The 22,131-nt window shown below is 39.5% G+C and overlaps 1 protein-coding gene across 4 annotated transcripts in view; it reads left to right on the plus strand.

The window, feature by feature from the left end:
* The window catches only part of B4GALT6 (beta-1,4-galactosyltransferase 6), a 51,501-nt gene that overhangs the window by 21,291 nt on the left and 8,079 nt on the right, over positions 1–22,131 (plus strand). For 3 of the 4 annotated variants that reach the window (XM_073331324.2, XM_073331323.2, XM_073331325.2), the window contains exons 2-7: positions 10,228–10,344; positions 10,801–10,914; positions 15,331–15,455; positions 16,462–16,578; positions 18,117–18,304; positions 20,708–20,830. In XM_073331324.2, coding sequence (XP_073187425.1) covers positions 10,228–10,344; positions 10,801–10,914; positions 15,331–15,455; positions 16,462–16,578; positions 18,117–18,304; positions 20,708–20,830 — 784 coding nt within the window. Of the gene's footprint in view, positions 1–10,227; positions 10,345–10,800; positions 10,915–14,857; positions 14,946–15,330; positions 15,456–16,461; positions 16,579–18,116; positions 18,305–20,707; positions 20,831–22,131 lie in introns of those variants that run through there. The other variant, XM_073331326.1, reaches the window with a different exon arrangement.

The following is a 22,131-nucleotide window of genomic DNA, read 5'->3' on the forward strand; positions in this document are numbered from 1 at the left end:
TTGGCTTGTGACATCTGCTCTCTTGGGTGGACTGTATCCTGGTCTTAATGACTGAAACATGTTAATGAAGTGTGGGTTCTCAATCATACAGAAAGGAGAGTCTTTTTCATCAATTACATCTTTTTGTAATCTGCTGGTTCTTAACACAAATTTATCTATGGTTGTTTCTGGATGATAGGGATTTTTTTTCCTTTTTTCTACAGGTGATATACCGTGGCTATGTGACATACATGGTGTGACTGAAACACTATCATTAGCAGAAAGAAAAGGAGTACTTGTGGCACCTTAAAGACTAACCAATTTATTTGAGCATAAGCTTTCGTGAGCTACAGCTCACTTCATCAGATGCACGGCTGTTACTCTGAAACTATAGAAAATGATGGTGATCTTGAAGGTGGATAGTCTTCAGAATTCTGTATGTTGAGGATGGATTCTCCTAAACAAAATAAGTCAATGCAGTTATTTAATTATTACCGTCATTCTACTTATTTAGTATTACTCACCGAGGGAGAAAGAAGAGCTGGTTGTATTTAAAGAATCCTTATTGAGGTTACAGGGACAAACCATCCTGATGTGTAGAAAGAATAGTAAATATGGCAGGCGACCAGCTTGGCTTAACAGTGAAATCCTTGCTGATCTTAAACACAAAAAAGAAGCTTACAAGAAGTGGAGGATTGGACAAATGACCAGGGAGGAGTATAAAAATATTACTCAGGCGTGCAGGAGTGAAATCAGGAAGGCCAAATCACACTTGGAGTTGCAGCTAGCAGATGTTAAGAGTAACAAGAAGGGTTCCTTCAGGTATGTTAGCAACAAGAAGAAAGTCAAAGAAAGTGTGGGCCCCTCACTGAATAAGGGAGGCAACCTAGTGACAGAGGATGTGAAAAAAGCTAATGTACTCCAATGCTTTTTTTTGCCTCTGTCTTCACGAACAAGGTCAGCTCCCAGACTGCTGCACTGGGCAGCAAGGCATGGGGAGGAGGTGACCAGCCCTCTGTAGAGAAAGAAGTGGTTCAGGACTATTTAGAAAAGTTGAACGAGCACAAGTCCATGGGACCGGATGCACAGCATCCAAGGGTGCTAAAGCAGTTGGCGGATGTGATTGCAGAGCCATTGGCCGTTATCTTTGAAAACTCATGGTGATTGCGGGAGGTCCCGTACGACTGGAAAAAGGCTAATGTAGTGCCCATCTTTAAAAAAGGGAAGAAGGAGAATCCGGGGAACTACAGGCCAGTCAGCCTCACCTCAGTCCCTGGGAAAATCATGGAGCAAGTCCTCAAGGAATCAATTCTGAAGCACTTAGAGGAGAGGAAACTGATCGGGAACAGTCAGCATGGATTCACCAAGGGCACGTTATGCTGACTAACTTAATTGCCTTCTATGACGACATAACTGGCTCTGTGGATGAGGGGAAAGCAGTGGACGTGTTATTCCTTGACTTTAGCAAAGCTTTTGATACGGTCTCCCACAGTATGCTTGCCAGCAAGTTAAAGAAGTATGTGCTGGATGAATGGACTATAATAAGGTGGATAGAAAGCTGGCTAGATCGTTGGGCTCAATGGGTAGTGATCAATGGCTCCATGTCTAGTTGGCAGCCGGTATCAAGCGAAGTGCCCCAAGGGTCAGTCCTGGGGCCGGTTTTATTCAATATCTTCATTAATGATCTTGAGGATGGCATGGACTGCACCCTCAGCAAGTTTGCAGATGATATTAAACTGAGAGGAGTGGAAGATACACTGGAGGGTAGGGATAGGATACAGAGGGACCTAGACAAATTAGAGGATTGGGCCAAAAGAAATCTGATGAGGTTCAACAGGGACAAGTGCAGAGTCCTGTACTTAGGACAGAATAATCCCATGCACTGCTACAGACTAGGGACCGACTGGCTAGGCAGCAGTTCTGCAGAAAAGGACCTAGGGGTTACAGTGGACGAGAAGCTAGATATGAGTCAACAGTGTGCCCTTGTTGCCAAGAAGGCTAATGGCATTTTGGGCTTTATAAATAGGGGCATTGCCAGCAGATCGAGGGACGTGATCATTCCCCTCTATTCGACATTGGTGAGGCCTCATCTGGAGTACTGTGTCCAGTTTTGGGCCCCACACTACAAGAAGGATGTGGAATAACTGGAAAGAGTCCAGCGGAGGGCAACAAAAATGATTAGGGGGTTGGAGCACATGACTTATGAGGGGAGGCTGAGGGAACTGGGATTGTTTCATCTGTGGAAGAGAAGAATGAGACGGGGATTTGATAGCTGCTTTCAACTACCTGGAAGGGGGTTCCAGAGAGGATGGCTCTAGACTGTTCTCAGTGGTAGCAGATGACAGAACAAGGAGTAATGGTCTCAAGTTGCAGTGTGGGAGGTTTAGGTTGGATGTTAGGAAAAACTTCTTCACTAGGAGGGTGGTGAAACACTGGAATGGGTTACTTTAGGGAGGTGGTGGAATCTCCTTTCTTAGAGGTTTTCAAGGTCAGGCTTAACAAAGCCCTGGCTGGGATGATTTAGTTGGGGATTGCCCTGCTTTGAGCAGGGGTTGGATTCAATGACCTTCTGAGGTCCCTTCCAACCCTGATATTCTATGACTCATTGCATTCACTGACACTCAGTACTGCTTTAACGATGAAATTGTAAAAGGAAGATCTGCCTATTTCAACTATTTATTTTTTATCACAACTGCATCTAAAATGATAGTACCATAGAGTAACAACTATATTTTTTGCTCAAACATGAGAATTCAAGAATAGTCCAGAGGGAAGACAGGCAGTCCTTAAGAATGAAATAAGAAATAAAAAAGTTTACCATCCTGAAGATCCTGCATGTTCAGACATGTTCCTTTCATCATCTTAAACGCAGCTTCCTCCTGAGAAGGAACATTTCTCATGATGTTGTTTCATTCAGGCAAGCAGGCCTTGGATTTTTTTGTTGCACTGTTTGCATTTTGCACGCATGCCTGTCTTACCCACTGGTAGAGGAACTTCAGTAAAATATTCCCACACTGGGTCTCTTTTATGGTCTGCTGCCATTATAGGTTTTCCCTTCTGTGATCTACCATACCATTCTCTCACTAGATCAGTGAAGGCTACACTCAGAAAGACCTCAAGAGTTCTGGAATGTGCTGCTCAAACACTTTCACTTTTGTTTCTACTGCCTGTCCCTCCCTTCTTGCATTTATCTCCAGACTTCTCCTTGTTCAGATCTATTCCACCCCCAACAATCTGCTATTCGTTTAACTTTTTGACACTTTTCAGTTTTAGAGAGAGGAAAAGGATTGACTCGGTGTGTACAAATTTGCAGAGGGACAGTAGGATTGAGATCTGTTATTTCTCACCTCTATACATTCTTCATTTATTTATTTTATTTACATTTTTTGCTGTTAACGAGCATGTTATCTCTGGAGACACAAATCCACAGTTTGAGAACTGCAAAACTAAGCATCTCTGATGGTATCTTCTAGACTGAGCACTGAGTCCAATTGAGTAGATAGAAAGATTAACCTAAATAATCTATACAGAAGCCCCTGGATCTCCATAAAATTGGGTCCTTAATCCATGAATTATTGGAACTTGTTAACAAAACTTTTCTTAATTAATATATTGTCTCATACTACATAATTAGCATTTCAATCCCTATTTCATGATGAGATATCTTTGAGCTGTAATGTATCTTAGTATTTTCCTCAAAAAGCCTTTTTTCAAAAAAATTCAATTTTTATTTTATTTTTATTTTATTTATTTATTTTTTTAAAAAAAGATTTATCCACCCTGCCCTGTGAGGTGAGATTGAATTTTCCCATTGTATAGCTGAGGAACTGAGGCCCAGAGGCAGTTGCTTTTAACTGTCTCCTGATCAGCCCACCTCAGCAAACTACACAGCCCAGTGAACTACAGAAGCTGGAGATGAAGAAGACCCATTAGTTAATTTTTCCATCCTCTCTGCTAATGTAGAATGATTCCCTATAACATTCTCAGGTGTTTTATCTAGTCTAGTTCTAAATAATGTCACAAAAGATGGACCCTTTTAAGTCTGTAATCCAAATACGTTTATGGCCACAGTCTCTTTTTTTTTTTTTTTTTTTTGACTGTATGGATGCCCATAATGCAGCAAAGTAACTACAATTAGAAATAATAGTATCTTTTTGCATGCTGCAGAAGAAAGAACTTAACTTATAGAGGATTTTTTCTCTCTTTGGGGACCTGGTTGAGGGAAAGTGATCTCAAAGAAATGATATTTGCATTTATTTACGAATGTGGTGAGGACTGTGGTTATTCTTGCCTGTTTTTTTAAATGAACCTTGTGTTCTGTAACCTGCTATTCCAGAATGCTTGGCATTTTTATTGTGAAAGTAACTTCATTTACAACATTTTAGAATTGCATTCAGAATTTGGAAGCAGCAAATATTTTAGTGTGTGTATATCCAAAGCGAGGAGTTCAAAAACCAAAGTACATTACATTATTTTTAGCTTATAGTCTTGGAATATATGAAGGCATCCAAGGAAGGAGCCATATGATCATGAGGAAGAGGAGGGGCAGATTGGGAATATGGTAGGCCTTTGAAAGAACTGCTCCGAGATTCTTCCAGTGGAATCTCATCCCATGTTTACCAGAAAAATAAACTTCTTATAGGAGTCATGTTTTTAAATCCGATTTCTCTCAGGGGTCAGTCCCTCAAGGTTAAAATGAATGTTTTAAAAACAAGTTACTTGCTTAAGGGTAAAGAGTTGTCGTTGAAGTATTAATTCATCTAACTGATTTTTACATTGGTTTCTAAGGGAAAAGCTTTCATCAGTTGGAAAATCTTTTAAATACAAGCTTGGGGAATTAATAGTCTCTGGAGATTTCCTGAAAGGCTAGATACAAAAGCTTCAAACAAAGCAGAGAAAAGCACCAGTTTGAACAGTTGGAATACAAAAGTGCTCTTTTAAAGCTGACCACTTTAAAATAACAAGGAACATTACTTTAAGAATAGTAGAGGCAGATTAACCATAACTTCAAACATGCTCCTGATGAGAATCTTATTCTCACTCTTGGGTCTCAGACCTTCAGTGTGAGAATGGCTGGGAACTCCCAAAACTTAAAGCTAGAACTTCTCAATGTGACTAGTGATTCTGAATCCTTCCCCATGGACTAAATCTCAATGTAGTGGGAAGGCTTGTATGCCCCCATGACCCTGAGAGCTGTGCTGGTGGCAGCATGACTCCTCGTATGGTGACCCATGCCAGACAAGAGCCAGCCTAAAGGCAGTCCACCAGCCCTCCTTTTTGGGAGTTGAGAGCAGGATAACAATCTACTTCTGTTTTGTTTTTTGTTTTTTAAGTTTTTATGGGGATATATGCTACTGTTTTTTAATCAAAATGTCCTGTGGCACAATGTCAAATACCTTACAGAACTTTTATCAGCCAAACTTGAAATCTCATCAAAAAATATATCAAGTTAATTTGACAAGGTTTATTTTCCATAAACTCATGTTGATTTGCATTACCTTCCTTTAATTTTTTTTTTAATCGAGTCTTGTATCAGCTTTTCCATTATCTTGCCAGAGGTCAACATCAGGCTTATAATTACCTGAGTCATCCCATTTACCTCTTTTAAATATTGGCACAACACTACCTTTGTTCCAGTCTTTTGGAACTTCCCCAGTGCTCCAAATCAACGTAAAACTCTGTGATGCAAGTTATTTGTATCTGCTGATTTGAAAATATCTTACTTTAGTATCTTCTGTTTAACATCTTTTAGAGATATTAGTGGAATGGAACCTCATATATTGAGGTTGAATCCTCTGTTCCCTTCCCCCACCCCCCAATACAGAACAGAAATGTTTATTTAATAGTTCTACCTCTTCTTCATTATTATTGATAATTCTACCATTTCCATCTAATAATGAACCAGTACCATTGTCAAGATTCTTTTTGCTCTTCATATATTTTAAAAATCCTTCTTATATACTTATTGTCCTTAACTCTGCTGGCCATGGATTCCTCTTTGTGTCCCTTTGATTCCCTTATCATTTTTTTCTCTTACAATTCCTAGTTTCTGATTTATATTCATTACTATCAAGTTGTACTTTCTACCATTTGTTATATATTTTAAAAAAATTATAGCTGCCTTCACTTTCCCTCTATACCAGGTCAGTTTTTTAACCAGCAAGGCCTTCTTCCTCAGTTATGGGGTTGTGGCTTTTGGGGCATCCCGTAAGGTGTTCTTAAATGACTTCCAATTATCATTTACATTTTTCTGATTAAATTCTTCCTCCTAGCAGATTTGGCTCGAAATTGTTTTCAGGTTTATGAAATGGCCCTATTAAAACACTAAGTGTCTGGGCTATTATTGGGCTTGCACATTATAAATATGATCAAAACTTGATTACTTGTACTTAAGCTACCATTTATTTTTAGTTCTGTGATCAGTTCCTCTTTAGCTGTTAGGAACAAGGTCCAGTAAGGAATTCCATCTTGTTGCAACACTCTTTGTGTTAGGATAGTATCATCTGTAATGTTTAGAAATTCCCAGGATGTTTTAGTTCGGGCAGCATGAGACCTTTAGCATATGTCACTCAAATTGAAGTCCCCCATGATTACACTGTTTTTTGTCTTAAATATTATAGATAGGTGCGTAAGGAGGTGGTCAGTCCTGTTCCCTAGTGTGATTTGGTGGTCTGTAGTAGACCCCAACTAATACCCCATTTTGTGCTTTATATCTTTTGGGCTATTCAACCATACCAGGTCAGACCAATGGCCCATCTAGCTCAGTAGCCTGTGTTCTGACAGTGGTCCATGCCAGATGTGGAGAAAGTGAATAAGGAAGTGTTGTTTACAGTTGCTCTTAAGACAAGAACCAAGGATCACCCAATGTAATTCATAGGCAGCAGTTTTAAAATAAACAAAAGGAAGTACTTCATACAACACACAGTATACCTGTGGAATTCATTCCCAGGGGATGTAGTGAAGGCCAGAAGTATAACTGGATTCAAAAAAGAATTAGATAACTTCATGGAAGATAGGTCCATCAATGGCTATTAGCTAAGATGGTCAGGGATGCAATCCCATCCTCTGGGTGTCCCTAAGCTTCTGACTACCAGAAGCTGGGACTGGATGAGAGGGGATGGAGCCACTTGATAATTACCCTGTTCTGCTCATTGCCTTTGAAGCCACTGTCAGAAGACATGGTCATTCTTATGTTCATAAGCATTCAGGATAATTTTCTTTTGAGTTATCAATGACTCGGAAACAAGTAAAGCAGTTTTTGACATAAAGTGCCACTGGCCTTACACTTTTGCCTACTTGATCCTTCCTAAATAGGTTATAACCACTGATTGTAACATCCAATTGTATGAATCATCCCACCAGGTTTCAGAAATACCAACTAGATCAAATTTATACTCTGTAGTGTTGAACATTTCTTTATTCTTTCAGAGAGAACCAGATGGCAAATGGTTTTCTTATCCCATGGGATGTATAGAGTTAAAAAAAAATATTCTTATCCCGAATTTGGAGGAAAGGTCAATCTCAAAATTTTTCATGATTTTTTTTTTTTAAATGGGTTAATCAAAACAGTTCATTTGGATTTTAACTCTTTTAAACATTTTTCTAATGTAAATTAACTCAACATTTTGAAACAAAGTAATTTTGATTTCTCAAAATGACCTCTTGTTTAGAAGGATGTTGTTTTTTTCAAAGCCAAAATGGGAAATTCGTAGAAACTAATTCTTTTCCATGAACAGTTTTGGTTTTGATGACCTAACACTTTCTGATTTGGAAAAAAAAAAATTGTCAAAAAATATATCATGCTAGCTCTGCTTTGCAGGCCTTCATAACTTGTCCTCTAATGAAGAGGGATTCAAAATCCCACCTGGTTTTGTTAGGATGTTCTTTTTCTCAACTAGCCAAACTTTTATTTTATTTTTTTTTAATTCTTTTTATGCAGATGCAGCATTAAATTTTGGGTTTGCATTTCATGTGGCTTGTAGGCACCTGATCCCCTTTTTATTAAATTACAAAATGAAACAAACAAAACGCAAAACAAAATAACAGTAACAAAAAACACTGATTAGATAGCATTGACCTCTATCTTCCTTGCTTTCTAATGCAGTATGTATGACTGATCATTTTATTAAATGGACATGTTCCTTGAATTGCTTACCATCATCACAGCATATTCAATCTTTTAAGGGAAAACTAGTCACCTTGTTCTGTATATTTGAAGGTATATGACACAGAATTTTCTTACTTCCTCTCAGGGTCTGGAGGTTTAATTTTTGAGTAGGGAGTACAGAGCAACAGAGAAAAGAAATCTGGCTGACAGCAAAAAGGAAGAAGAGAAAATTTTACATGTTGTGATGCTTGTTTTGGTGGAATCATATGGTCAAAATAGCAATTAATAATTTTAAATACCCACTGCATTAAGACACATGAAGATGTATGTTTTTAATCAATTATAATGTGCTTGTGGCCTCATGCCTTTAGCCGCCTGACTCCTGTATTGATCAGTCAATACACACACATTGTCTTAAAGTTTTTGTTATACTTAGTACATACAGATGTCAGAGGACTGAACAGTTATATAGTAAAATTACATTGAAATGTCCAACCAGGAAAGAAGGAAATATGAAATTTAGTTTTCAGTCATGGAAAAGTAAATCCTCTCTATCTCTCTCTAGTCAAGATGCTCTGTAATGCTTCCTAATCGGAGGGGAGAGGCCATTGAGAGTGGTGAATATTATAAAGGCAAGATGTTTCAAAGTGCTCCCCTCTTCTGTTTGACATAAAGGAGATGATGGTTTTGGTGTTAGTGTACTCTGCCAACAAATTCATGCAGATGTTGAATAATATGGTGGACAGAATTATCAATTGGTTTGCTTTGAAAATGGATTTTTAGCTGTTTTTTAATGCAGTTTAACAAATAGAAATATGAGTCAGTGCCACATGACCAGCCAGCTTTCTGTGGACCACCAGCAAGTGTTCTGTGGACCACAGGTCGGGAACCACTGTTCAAAAGCTTTTATTGGGTGTCCTTATTAATGATGCTATGTTGCTATGCTGTAAGGTAGTCAGTAGAGAAATTTTTCAAAAGCATGAGTCTTTGCATGCTTGGCATATGTGAAAGGACAGAGATGATCCACTTTGCTACCCTGTATGAAAACTGATTTTCAGAAGGAATTTGTCCATCCACTTGTAGATTACTGAAGTCGTATGGACCCCATTTATGCTTGTGCCTATTTAGAAGGCAACAGAACATTTTATCTTTCAGATTTGTATGTCTTTCTCACTTTTCTATTCAGGACAAAGATAGTATTATATGAGCTCTATCTATGGCTTTAATTCACTAATATGAGAGATAGGATTCTTGGTTCTGTTACTGATATGCTGTCATTTTGTGTGAATCATTTAGACTCTGTGTACCTGAGTTTGCTAACCTGTAATGTCTCTAATAACTACTTCACAGGGAAACTGACTTTTAGTACAGCAGAACCCTGTTTAGCTGATCTAATTGGGGCCGGAGCCAGATCAGATAATCAAAAATTCAGGTAATCTGAAGAATGGCAAAGTGAGAGGCTGCAGCACCATCTAGCGGCCACAGGAGATCACCCACTTCTGAACCTGTGTGTGCTGGTTCCTTGATTAATATGGCGAGCCAGATAATGGAGGATCCAGTAAACCGGGTTCTGTTGTATTTTTGAGATTTTTCAATGATTGGTGTTATATAATTGTAAAATGGCATAGCTGCTGTTTAGTACTTCCACCTTGTGGTGAATGAACAGAGGTAGATTTTAGCATACCCTTACAAACAGTCAAGAAGTAGGAAATAGACGCATTTGTGGGTTAAGTTTATTTCTCTTCTAAAAATATTTATCTCTTTCTCTCTTTCTCCTCTAATACATAAAACTTATTATGGGTAAGTTGATTTTTTCAATGCTGTATCTTAATAGGTTTTTTGCAGGGTGGAGGATAATAAAATTGTGTTAATAATAAATAATAATTGAAACCTTAATTTTATATTTTTACCCTTTCAGTTAGGTCTAGGAATATGAATTAATGTTTTTCCTCTTGTCTGAATCTTGATTTTTTTACCCTAAATATTTTTAGGTTTTACTCTGTGGATCCTCCTCTGGATCTAATAGGTTTTTGAGGGCTAACCTTGAACTCCAACATTGTTCAGTATTGATTTGATGACATTATAAATGAAATACTATTGAATTAAGTTTGATATGGAATAGTCACTTTTGTGTTTTACAGCAAACACCTATCTCTTTATGGTGCAAGCTCGAGGCATAATGTTGAGAGAAAATGTGAAAACAATAGGACATCTGATCAGATTGTACACTAATAAAAATGCTACTCTGAATGGCACAGGTAAGAATGTTTCCTATTTAATTATTTTTAAAAAAGTAAAGTCTGTTTCTTCATGACAGTGATATAGCTTGTTTATACATAGGTTTACAAAAACCTAGATCTAAGCACCTTTCATTTTCTCTCCGCCCTCTATACTCTCCTAACTTGGTCAAGTAATAGGGAAGAGAAGAGTGGTTACTCTTTACAAAGTCACTTGTGAAACTGAAATTTAGTCTTCTGTAAGAAATAGATTTATCAAGAGCTGGTGTAAATAGATTGGAATTCATGAGGATCAACTTGATAATGGTTCAGAGACTGTTTTTATCTTCACTGTCAGAACTTGCAGCAAACATAAAGTTTATGCAGTGATGACAGGATAAGATGCAAAACAATCTCCCTGGCATAGTGATATATTGATGAGAAGCCGTTGGGAAACTTTCATTTTTTCAAGAATAAACTGTTTTTTTTTTCTTTAAGATTATCCTGAAGGCAACAATTCCAGTGACTACCTTGCTCAAACAACAATGTATCTTCCAGAAAACTTCACATATTCTCCTTACCAGGCTTGTCCAGAAAAGCTGCCTTACATGAGTAAGTTTATAATTTCACCTTAATTTATATCCTTATCTATTACATCTGGTTCTGTTAAACCAGAATACAAACTGTTAAACAGAATTCTTGAATAAAACTTACTTGAACATATGTAATAATGCTTAGCAGAATTTGGCCCAGTATTCTGACTAATACCTAATGTTTTAATATACATTTTCTTCTGTGTAATGTGTTCTGGCATTTGTGCCACAATTAAGACAGTATTCAACACCTACAATTAGAGTGCATCTTTTGTTATGTACTGCTTTCTTGAATTAGAGGTTTGGGGGAATTGTTACCTAGAATTTTTGGAGGCAGCTATTCCTCTGCACTCCTCCTTTGAGGATGTGATCAGAGAGGAGTGGGAACAAGCCCGACAAAGGCAAACAGATCAGTAAAAATGACCTCCAGTTCTGCAGGTTGCAGGAGCCACAAAACTCCATTGCTGAGGTCTCAAAGGTCAGTGCTATTATTGAAACCCTAGTAAGGGACATGGTTATCCCCTCAAGGAAAATCCTACCCTAAGGATCATACAGATAAGAAAGTGGAGGACACACTCAGAAAAGACTTTGAGGCCTCTTTGGCTACCTGAAAGAGCATCTCTGACAGCAACATGCTTTGCTAGGGCATCTCTCTTCTGGCTGGAGGATCTCATGGCTCTAAGGGACAGAGATTACCCTGATTCAAGCCCTACTCTTTTGTATCTCTTCACCTTTCAGTGAATGTATCAAGCTTGTCAGCCAGCGCCATGGCAAGATAGCTTAGCAGACAGGTGCTAGGTGTGGCTCTGCCTTGAAAAATGAATTCCCATTCTAAACAGGTTCTATGCTTAGGAAAGTTTATAGGCTCCATCCTGTTTGAGGAAAAGCTGGAGCAACTGGTGGTGGAAAATATGGCGAAATCTGAGCAGTCCCTCCCAGCCTCAGTAAGTGACAGTGACTGGATGTGTCCACACCTATGGCTGAAGCTAGGAGGCAGAATTTCTCACTTCACAGAGCAGTGATATGTATCCACAGCGGACAAGTGGGTGAGGGATATAGTGAGCTGAGGTACTCCCTTAGGATGAGATGGAGCCCTCAACTCTTCTTCATCCAGTACCCATAAAACACAAGCTGATCCAGAATGAGATTTCTTATCTTGAAGTAAGAATATTAGAAAGTGTGCTCTCAGAAGAGAGATTTTTAGGGTTTTACTCCATCTTCTGTATACTCAAAAGAGTATCAAGGTGGAGGCCATCTTCTGCCGCAAGAGGCTCGACATATGAATGAGAGAGACAGAGTTCTGAATGGAGACCTTGGCCTCAGCACTGTCCTCCTTATTTCAAGGAGACTCCTTGATGTCAATATATGCCTATCTCCTTATCGTCATAAGGTCATGTAACCACAGACTCCTGAGATTCACTTATGGAGAAACTATTACCAGAATGAAATGCTCCCCTTCGAACTGTCTTCGGTCCCCAGCATCTTTACAGAGGTGCTGGTAATGATCATAGTCAGGTTTAGGGCAGAGGGTATCCACCTACGTCCCTTCCTCGACCACCTACGTCCCTTCCCAAGCCAAAGTGCAGAAAGCCATAGCTCTCAGTCTGGACTTTCTGAAAGTGAATGGCTTTATCATCAACATCAAAAAGAGCTCCCTGATTCCTTCAACCAGCATCTCTCACCGGAGAGTGGATACAGAAACCATGATAGCAAAAATTTGTCACCTGAAAGATTCCAGAAGATCTGGGATCTTAACAGTTTTTTACAAACCTGTAGATGTCCTGCTATAGCATGGCGTCTTCAGCTTCTGGGCCTTCTGGTATCGTGAATAGGAATCACTCTTTGGGCAAGATCACACATCTGGTGCCTTAAATCTTCCTCCTAAGAACATGCAACCACTTGCTGGAACACATGAAAGTCCAAGTGCAAGTCTAAATCCAGATACTCAGCTCCCTAGAGTGGTGGACTTTCCATGTTAATGTCTGCAAAGGCCTGCCCATGTGTCTTCAAGAGCCTCTTGTCCTTATTACCAATGCTATACTGGAGGGCTGGAGTGTTCATCTGGGTTTTCAAACCACCCAGGGAACCTCAAACCTGGAGAAAAAAGATACAGCATGAACCTTCTAGAACTCAGAGCAGTCAAGCTAGAAATGTGAGTTTTAGATCTCCCTGGAGAGAAATCACCTACGGTTCAGTCAGAAAACACAACTACAGTCACCTGCATAAACAACAAAGAAGGGGCAAGAAACCCAAAGCTACACACAAAAGCAATGGAAATAATGAAATGGGCAGAGCAATCCACATAAAAGAAGAACTGACCCAGAAGGCAGATTGTCTCAGCAGGCATAAGTTCAACAATCTGAAACACTGGAATGCGTTACCTAGGGAGGTGGTGGAATCTCCTTCCTTAGAAGTTTTTAAGGTCAGGCTTGACAAAGCCCTGGCTGGGATGATTTAGTTGGGGATTGGTCTTGCTTTGAGCAGGGGGTTGGACTAGATGACCTCCTGAGGTCCCTTCCAACCCTGATATTCTATGATTCTAAGTGATGCCTGTATGAAGAGCTCTTTGGACTGATCTTGAGGATGTTCAGTCTTCCTTCAGCCGCTTTGTTTGTGAGCTGCAGAAACACAAAGAGGCTGAGGTACTACACCAGGGAGACAGGTCCCGAATCCCTGAGAATGGAAGCCGTTTTGCACAGATAGCCAGAGGGCCTACTTTATGCACGACCACCTTTTCCCCTCCTGGGGAAAGTGAGTCAGAAAATAAAAAGGGAGCAGGTGAAAGTCATTTTGATAACTCGCTATTGACCAACCTGATAAGACCTGATAGTTGAATCTCCACTATAGTTATCTTCTCCCAAGGGAGTCTGGTTATCATATCCCAAGGCCCATTTCTTAATTCAGATCCAGTCTGGCTTCAGCTGACAGCCTGGCTAATGAAAGGGAAGCCTTAACAATCTTAGATGTATCTTCCAAAGTTCTCAAGACCTTGATAGCATTCAGGAGAGCCTTAACTCTAAACACATACACTTCCATCTTGTCCAGGTTCAGTGTCTGATGCCAAGACAACAGTATGGATTCCAGGAATCTGGGGATTCCAGTCATTTTGGTCTTATTCCAGAAAGGTGTAGATAGGGGCCTTTAGTCCAGCACCACAGCATGTCAAGTTTAGGTTTCTGTTCTTACCTGTGTCCTTTTCATGGGGTCTGTGGGATCCTTAGCAGAGAACACCTCGATCTTCAGATTCCTCAGGGTTGTCAGGCTGGCCAGGCCAACAATCAGGCCAATTTTCCCAAAATGGGATCTACCACTGGTTTTGAAGGCTTAACAGATCATTCCTTTGAGCACCTTACTTCAGTGACTGCTTTCTTCCTGTCCATAAAAATCTGTTTTTCTGGTCATTATCACACCAACTAGACAGGTATCAGAGCTGGCAGTGTTATCAATGCAAGAGTCTTGTTGTGTGTTTCATAATGACAGGGTGGTGCTGAGAACTCTAAAGTCTTTTCTTCCTGGGAAAAGTCATCCTTCATTCTGTCTGAAGCGGCAACATCTGACAGAGAAGTGACACAACTTAGATGTTGTGAAACAACACAGCTTCGTCAGATTGTTTTACATTTTGTTTCTTAGTCTGCTACTGTTCCTTAATTTGTCTCACTTCATTCTAATCTTTCTCCCTCTTTTCTGGGTGGGCTTCTTATTACTTTTCATCAGTTATGGTGATCCAGACTAGAGGTTTATGAATGTATGGGGGGATTAGACCAAATCAGTTTACTGTAAATGTCTTCTTGTAACCGGGAAGAGTCTATATATTTTCCCCCAAGGTAGTATTTACTTTTATATGTTTGTAATTATTTAGGTTTAAAACTTCAGAAGTTTAGAGAATGGAGATGTTGTGTACTTCTCCATTTCTATGTAAGAGGAGCTGTGAAGGTACCTGGAATTTCAGGATCAGATTAGTGCCTTTGTCTCTGGTAGTGTGGGCACAGTTAACTAACTACTGTGACTTCTAGAGAAGGTGATTCTTTATTAGGAGAAGACACACTTATGGTAAGTTTACTTTGTCTACTAAATGTCTTGTTGCAAAATTTGGGTAAAATGTATCAATACTGATTAGAAGTTTTAGCTGTACTTTATCTATTGTAGAATGTTCTATAAAAACAAAATTACAGAATTTTTTTACAGGCTTTTAAAGAAGAATATGTTTTTACTGTAATTTCTTTGGAAAAAAACTAAAATCCATTCCTATATACACTAAATATTCTGGAAGAAATGAGTCAGAACTAGGACTTTTTTTTACCAATAGGTAATCAAAATAACCATTTCTTGGATTACTTCTGTACAGTGTCTCTGGTGGAGCAAATTAAAAGCACTGTTAGACCTATACATCCGAATTAAAATGAATAAACATTTTTCATATTTCTCACTACATTAGGAGGCCTTATCAGTGTCAACATGAGTGAAATTAGTTTTGATGAAATTCAGGAAGTATTTTCAAAGGATTTAGACATTGAGCCAGGTGGTCATTGGAAACCAAAAGACTGTAAACCACGATGGAAGGTGAGACAAAGTTCCTTACTGACTTCCTTTCCACTAATTGTTTTCCTGCTTATAAGAATATTTGAAAACTACAAGTATCTATTCTCTTAGAAATTTAAATCTTTGTGCTGGTCATTTGATCCAAGAAGGGTAGTTTAAATATTGTCATGAACCTTCACAAAATTTCAGTACTTGAAAACACATCTATGTAGAAGTTAAGGACACTTTTGGTATTTGTTTAGGCATTTTAATATATATGGGGTGGCCAAACTTACTGGCCTTCTGAGCTGCATACGAATCTTCAGAAGTTCGAGAGCCAGGGCACACCTGCTGGGGCTCGGGGCTTCAGCCCTGCTCCTGCTGAAGCCCCAAGAGCAGGGGCACACCTCTCGGGGTGCCCCGCAGGGCTGAAGCCCCAAGACCCCTCTCCCCACTGAACAGAAGCCCCTACCACACCACCCCGCTGCAAGGCAGAGGTCCCGAGCCCCCCCATGTCTGATAGTGGAGAATGGGAGGGTGCATGGGGGGCTCTGCGAGGTGCACTTTGATGGTAAAAGAGCCACATGTGGCTCGTGATCCAGTTTGGCCACCCCAATATGTAAACATGAATTCATTATTTCAGTGTTCTAATCTGTGTGTATTCACATGATGGGAACATTTCTCATGAGAACAAAAGATGTAGTCAAAAAGGTATTGCCTTTGTCAGTGGTTATTCTTCTAAGTATGTTCAGTCCTTTGGTTCAATAAATTGCTTACAATAAACTGTGATTGGACATCAGCCTTACCCCTTAAATTCACTTGTAGACTCATTCACTAGAAAAATACATCGTAGTTTTGTATGTAAAAAGTACTGTCTTGCTTAGCTGCTTTCCAGGGGAGCATGAAAAGTTGTAGAAAAGTTCACCAATTCAACATTAAGGCTAAAACACTGAAAAATCCATAACAACAGTTTTAATTTAACCCATTATGATTTTAAAATATTCATATCATCTCAACATTTTACTCTATAATCTGATTTATTTTGCAGGTGGCAATCCTCATTCCTTTTCGCAATCGCCATGAACATCTTCCAATTTTTTTCCGGCACCTCATACCTATGTTACAGAAGCAACGGTTGGAATTTGCCTTTTATGTTGTTGAACAGGTGAGTCTTTAATTAGAATAGTATATCAAAATTAACTCCTTGGAACTTCCTCATTGATTGGGGTCTGCTATTGAATATTCTGTGAATCAGGAAATCTCAACTTCTGAAACTAAACAGTTAAGCAGTTACATTCTAATCCATTAAGTAAAAAACAAACAAAAAACCCTCAACTCTTTTCTCAGATTTATTGGTGATCAGTGATATCTTATGTCTCTTAATATGTAGAGCAATATTTTTATAGCTGTTAACATCAACCTCATTGAATCTATTGTATACAAAGTTAAGGCTTGTAGTGCAAAATCATTATCTTTGTGGCTATAAAAATTAAAAATTGATATTTTCAAAGGGATTTGAGGGCAGGGACTAATAAAGGGCTACACAGATTTACACCTCTAGATTGCATATTCTTATCTAACCCAAATCTATAGTTACCAAAAGTGGTTATCATATGAAGGCTGTCCATTTGGCTGTCATTAAATGAGTTGGTGAACTCTATGTAGTTCTTACTGAATAGGTGATCACATTACAAATGGTACCAGCTAGTACCCTGACAGGTAGTCTAATCAGAAATGCATAGACCTCAATTGATTTGAAGAATGACTGACCCCCTGAAGATGCTATCCCTTCAAAACAGGGTTATGTCACATTGGTGAAGGAACAGGGTTATGTCACATTTTGTGAGGCATTTGCTCTGCTGTTGGCAGTATTATATTCATAGCTGATCTATACATTAATTACATGATTTAGGTTTCCAGGACAGTGAATTCTGCATCTTTCACAAACTTACATTCAGTCTTTAATGGAAAAAGAATAAGGGAGAGTGAGGAAATGGGTCCTCTTAAAAAGATCTAATTACATGATGATTTTCTGATACTAAAAAGTCTTGTAAACTAATTTTGTTCCGTCTTCAGGGAGCTGCTCTTCAAATTCCATTTTTGATTTAATGGGATTAAATGTTGAAAATTTTAAAAAGGTTTTTAATAAAATTTTATCAGGCTGTGGACATATGTCCTATCACAAGGTTAACTTACTGTAAATATAGCAAAATAGTAACTTTTTCATACTAGTTGAAATTCATAAATACCATGTGCTTTGTTTTAACAAGATACATTTTTGAGTAGTTAAACACTGTTTGCAACTTTGGTATTGCATTAGTGATTCGGTATTGCATTTATGCTTTGGCATAAAACTTAACTGCAACTTGTACTTGAAGACAAGTATCAGTGCTCCTTATAGTATTGGTGCTTATGATTAATATGGTGCAATGTTACTAAACATAAACTAAATAGAAGTTTTAAGTTCTTGCTCTTCAAGGGCAGGAATTCTAGAGGGAAGATTTTTCTTTAATTGCACAAAAATGGAGTTGGTGAAATACTGCTACTCTTGCAGCTGCTGTGATTAAATGGAAGAACAACAAGCCTTGGTATCAACACACGTTTTTCTTTCTAATACGAGGGGGGTTGGTACATTTCCTGAATATGAAAGTAGTGTCTACTTGCTCTTGCCTCATTCAGTTTCTCCTTTGTTTCCACATAAAGAGTGGTACACAACCTTTTAACCGTGCAATGCTCTTTAATGTTGGCTTCAAAGAGGCTATGAAGGATGTTGCCTGGGACTGTGTAATTTTTCATGATGTTGATCATTTACCTGAAAATGACCGAAATTATTATGGATGTGGAGAGATGCCACGTCATTTTGCAGCAAAGCTGGACAAATACATGTATATGTAAGTAATGCAGTTCACCTTTCCTGTCTTAAAAGATGCAGAAATGTCTTGTGAATGTGCACATAAAGTTTGTGAAAAACCTTAGCCATAGTGAACATTCAACCTGCAATTTTATATTGGTAATGTTTTTCCTTTACATTATTAATTCTAAATTTCCACTTGTCTGCAGCTCTCACTGATCCAGTTGCTCCAGATAACTTTTGTAATTTGTTTCTCCATACCTGTGTGTGTGTGTGTACTTGCTGTGTTTGGAGTTCAGTTTGTCAAAAAGCCATTGAAAACCTTGAAAATCCTGGACCTGTGCTACAGAAAATGTCACTGTGTTATGGCTTTTCAGAACATCAGTGATCCACTGAGAACAATTAATTTAGTACGTGAGAGGTAGAACAATCCAAAATTAGTACTGTAGAGATTGAGAGTCAGGAGTTTGAGTCCATTTTACTTTTTTGTCTGTTTGCTCATTGGTAAGTGGGGATAATAATTTTCCACTTATTGTCCATTCTTTGCTCCACATTATCTATAATAAAAGTAGGGCTGTATTATCTTCTCCATCAAGCAGCTCCCTCTCCCACAGCATCCAGAGGCAGCTATGGGTAGAAGGAAGCCTTGTTAGCACAATACCAGTGGAGTCCTGTGCAGAGGTGCCAGGCCTCCTTGCAGATGATCCTCATCTCCTTAGGGATCCATGTTTGGAGAAGCCACTTGGGGAGCAAACCCAGCTATTCTGGTTGGGATGAAATTGTCAGACATTTCTGAAAGGATCCTCAGAAGTTTCCTCCCTCTGTGATAGCTTGTGGGAGGTGGGATGATCTGTCTGGTCCAGTAACTGTAGGAGGCAGCGGCTAAAGGGAACATCCATGCTAATGATCTTTCACTGTACATACAGTATTTGGAATCAGGAAATTACAATTCCTAAAATTTAAAGAGTGACTGACAGTAGTAATTTTAGCTATGTAGCCCTAGGTTGGGCAGCTGCTTATTACTTAACACTTGTGTAATGGTAGTCAGCATGCATTTATTGTCAAGAAAAATAGTCTCTTGGTGCAAAAAGGAATAAAATAATCTTGAACATGATTAGCTGTGCTCTCCAAAAACTGAAACAAGGGAGGAATTTCCATTACTTTTAAAAATACTCCAGAATAGGCTAATACAGGGTCAGGAAAACTTTTTGGCCTGCCGGCCACATCGGTTTTCCAAAATTATATGGAGGGCCAGTTAGGGGAGGCTGTGTCTCCCCAAACAGCCAAGCATGGCCTGGCCCCCACCTCCTATCCGATGCCCCCACCCCGCTTCTCACCCCCTGCTGGCTCCCCCTGGACTCCTGCCCCATCCGACCCCCCCTGTCCTCTGACTGCCACCCCCTGCTCCATGTCCCCTGACCACCCCCGGACTCCCCACCCCTGACTGCCCCCTGCTGCCCCATCCAACCCCCCGCACTCATTCCTGACTTGCCCCCCCGGGACCTCTGCCCCATCCAACCACCCCTTCTCCCTGTCCCTTGACTCCCCCCCACCGCCCCATCCAACTCCCCCTCTCCTTCCTGACTGCTCCCCCGGGACCCCTGTCCCATGCAACCCCCCTTTCCCCGCCCTCTGATGTCCCTCCCCTTATACACACCCTCGCCCCCTGCCCTCTATCCAACCCCCTCTGCGCCCTTACCACGCTGCCTGGAGCACCGGTGGCTGGTGGCGCTACAGCTGTGCTGCCCAGAGCACCGGGTCAGGCCGTGGCTCTGCAACTGCACTGTCCGGCCGCCCAGAGCGCTGTGCCGGCGGTGCGGCGTGCTGAGGCTGCGCGGGAGAGGGAACAGCGTGGGCGGGGTCAGGGGTGAGCCTCCTGGTCCAGGAGCTCAGGGGCAGGGCAGGAGGGTCTCGCAGGCCGTAGTTTTCCCACCTCTGGGCTAATATAAGGTGTTAAACTGCTTGATTTTTTTTTTTTCAGTTTTACATGTTTTGTAGAATACATTAATGGACTGGAAATATTACTGACCTATCAGCTTTTACTGCTGACTCAGGTGAAGAGAACTTTTTCAACTCAATAGTATCAAAATATCATATTTTGAAAGCTGTGTTTTACAGTCCCTTCAGCTGTAAGTTGGTCTTTTTTCCTAAAACCAGCTACCTGAAGCCTGGGTTAAGCTGCTGTTTCATGGGATACTTTCCTGCTGTTGTCTGTTCCACAAATGAAAGCCCTTATTACAAATATTTAGTTTCCACATTCTTTGCTAATACCAACTTTCATTAAAAAAGATTTGTAAAGCATTTTTCCTGATAGGTATATTGAACATCTACGCATACACTAGATTTTTTTTTTCCTGCAAGATATGGAAGCAGTTGTTCAAACAGGATTTTTACTTCCTTAAATTCAATCAGTAGAATAAAATTTACTTGCTTTCATTTTCAGTCTTCCATACAATGAGTTCTTTGGTGGTGTAAGTGGACTGACAGTGGAACAATTCAAAAAGATCAATGGATTTCCAAATGCTTTCTGGGGATGGGGAGGAGAAGATGACGACCTTTGGAATAGGTGAGTGTTCATAGTACATTGTATAAGACATGAGCTTCTGAACAGTGATGTTCAAATTTTTTCACTGTTAAAATATCTAAGTTAAGAAAAGTTTGCAGAGGCTTATTTGAGTTAGCAGGTGTTTGACTCTTTATAATGTGTTTTTTGTTGTATTAAATTAAAAGGTGTGTATTCATTATTATTGCACTGACCGTGTGCGTTATAAAGAAAGACATAGTCTCTGCCCTGAAAAGCTTAAACGCCAGGGGGCAGACTTTCAGAAGTGCCTAAAGTGCCCAACTCCCATTGACTTTCAATGGAATTTGTGTACCGACTTGCACTTTCTACCTTTGAATATCTCCCCCGAGGTGGATGTACAATGTGTGCTGGGGGGAGCCAGATTACGACATTAGCTATTTTAAAAAAGAACTGTAATTAAATGGAACAATGCTAATTAGATTTTTTTTTGAAGTGTTCAAATTTCAAAATCATGTTTCTGATATAGCTCCCCTTAAATAATATGTTCTGAAATTTTAAAGAAATATATATGAAGGGTTTTCTGCTTGGTTTGTTGATGTTTAAAAGACTCTTTTGGGTGGGTCTAGTAGTGTAACCTTTGGGTGGGCTAGAATGTATTGCCCCTTTCCTAGTGCTTCAGCACAACTTCTATAGAAAAGCATATGGAGACCCAGAATTCATTCAATCCTTGAGGATTTTCGGCAGGATTTGCACAGGGTCAACCTCTCCCCCACACAATCAAGTCCAAAAAGAAGAGGAGAAATTAGCTTAATTCTTTAGTATCAACTTTATAAAAAAATATAATGATAAAGAAATTTCTTAATTTCTACTAAATGACACGATTACTTCATAATCCACATGCATTATCTTCATAGTTATACATAAATATATATATACAAAAATTTAAATCTGAAAGGTTAGCCCCACAGAAAGACAGTGAGATGTACCTGAGAGGTCCAAAAGCTTAGGTTGAGTTCACTTGAGTCTCATTTACAGTCCTTGTTCATCAACTATACGCGCCATATAGTCTCATGAGTCAAAAGCACTGCAATAGGAAAATATATATGACTCTTTCCCTGTCAACACATTTAAATGAGGAAAGAGTTTGTGAACCATGCGAGTTAAGACAATTTGACTAAAATAACATTCAAGGTTTACAATTAAAAAAATAGTTTTCCTTCCAAATTTCTCCTATAACTAACACTGCTGGTGCTTCCCTGTTGGAAAGTTAACTATATCACCAACCTGCTGCAAAATGCTTCAGAGTTAGGGGAAAACAGCTTGCTTTCTGTTCCTGTGGCTGA

The sequence above is a fragment of the Lepidochelys kempii genome, chromosome 2 (genome assembly GCF_965140285.1).
Source record: "Lepidochelys kempii isolate rLepKem1 chromosome 2, rLepKem1.hap1, whole genome shotgun sequence".
In the NCBI taxonomy this organism is placed as follows: domain Eukaryota; kingdom Metazoa; phylum Chordata; order Testudines; family Cheloniidae; genus Lepidochelys; species Lepidochelys kempii.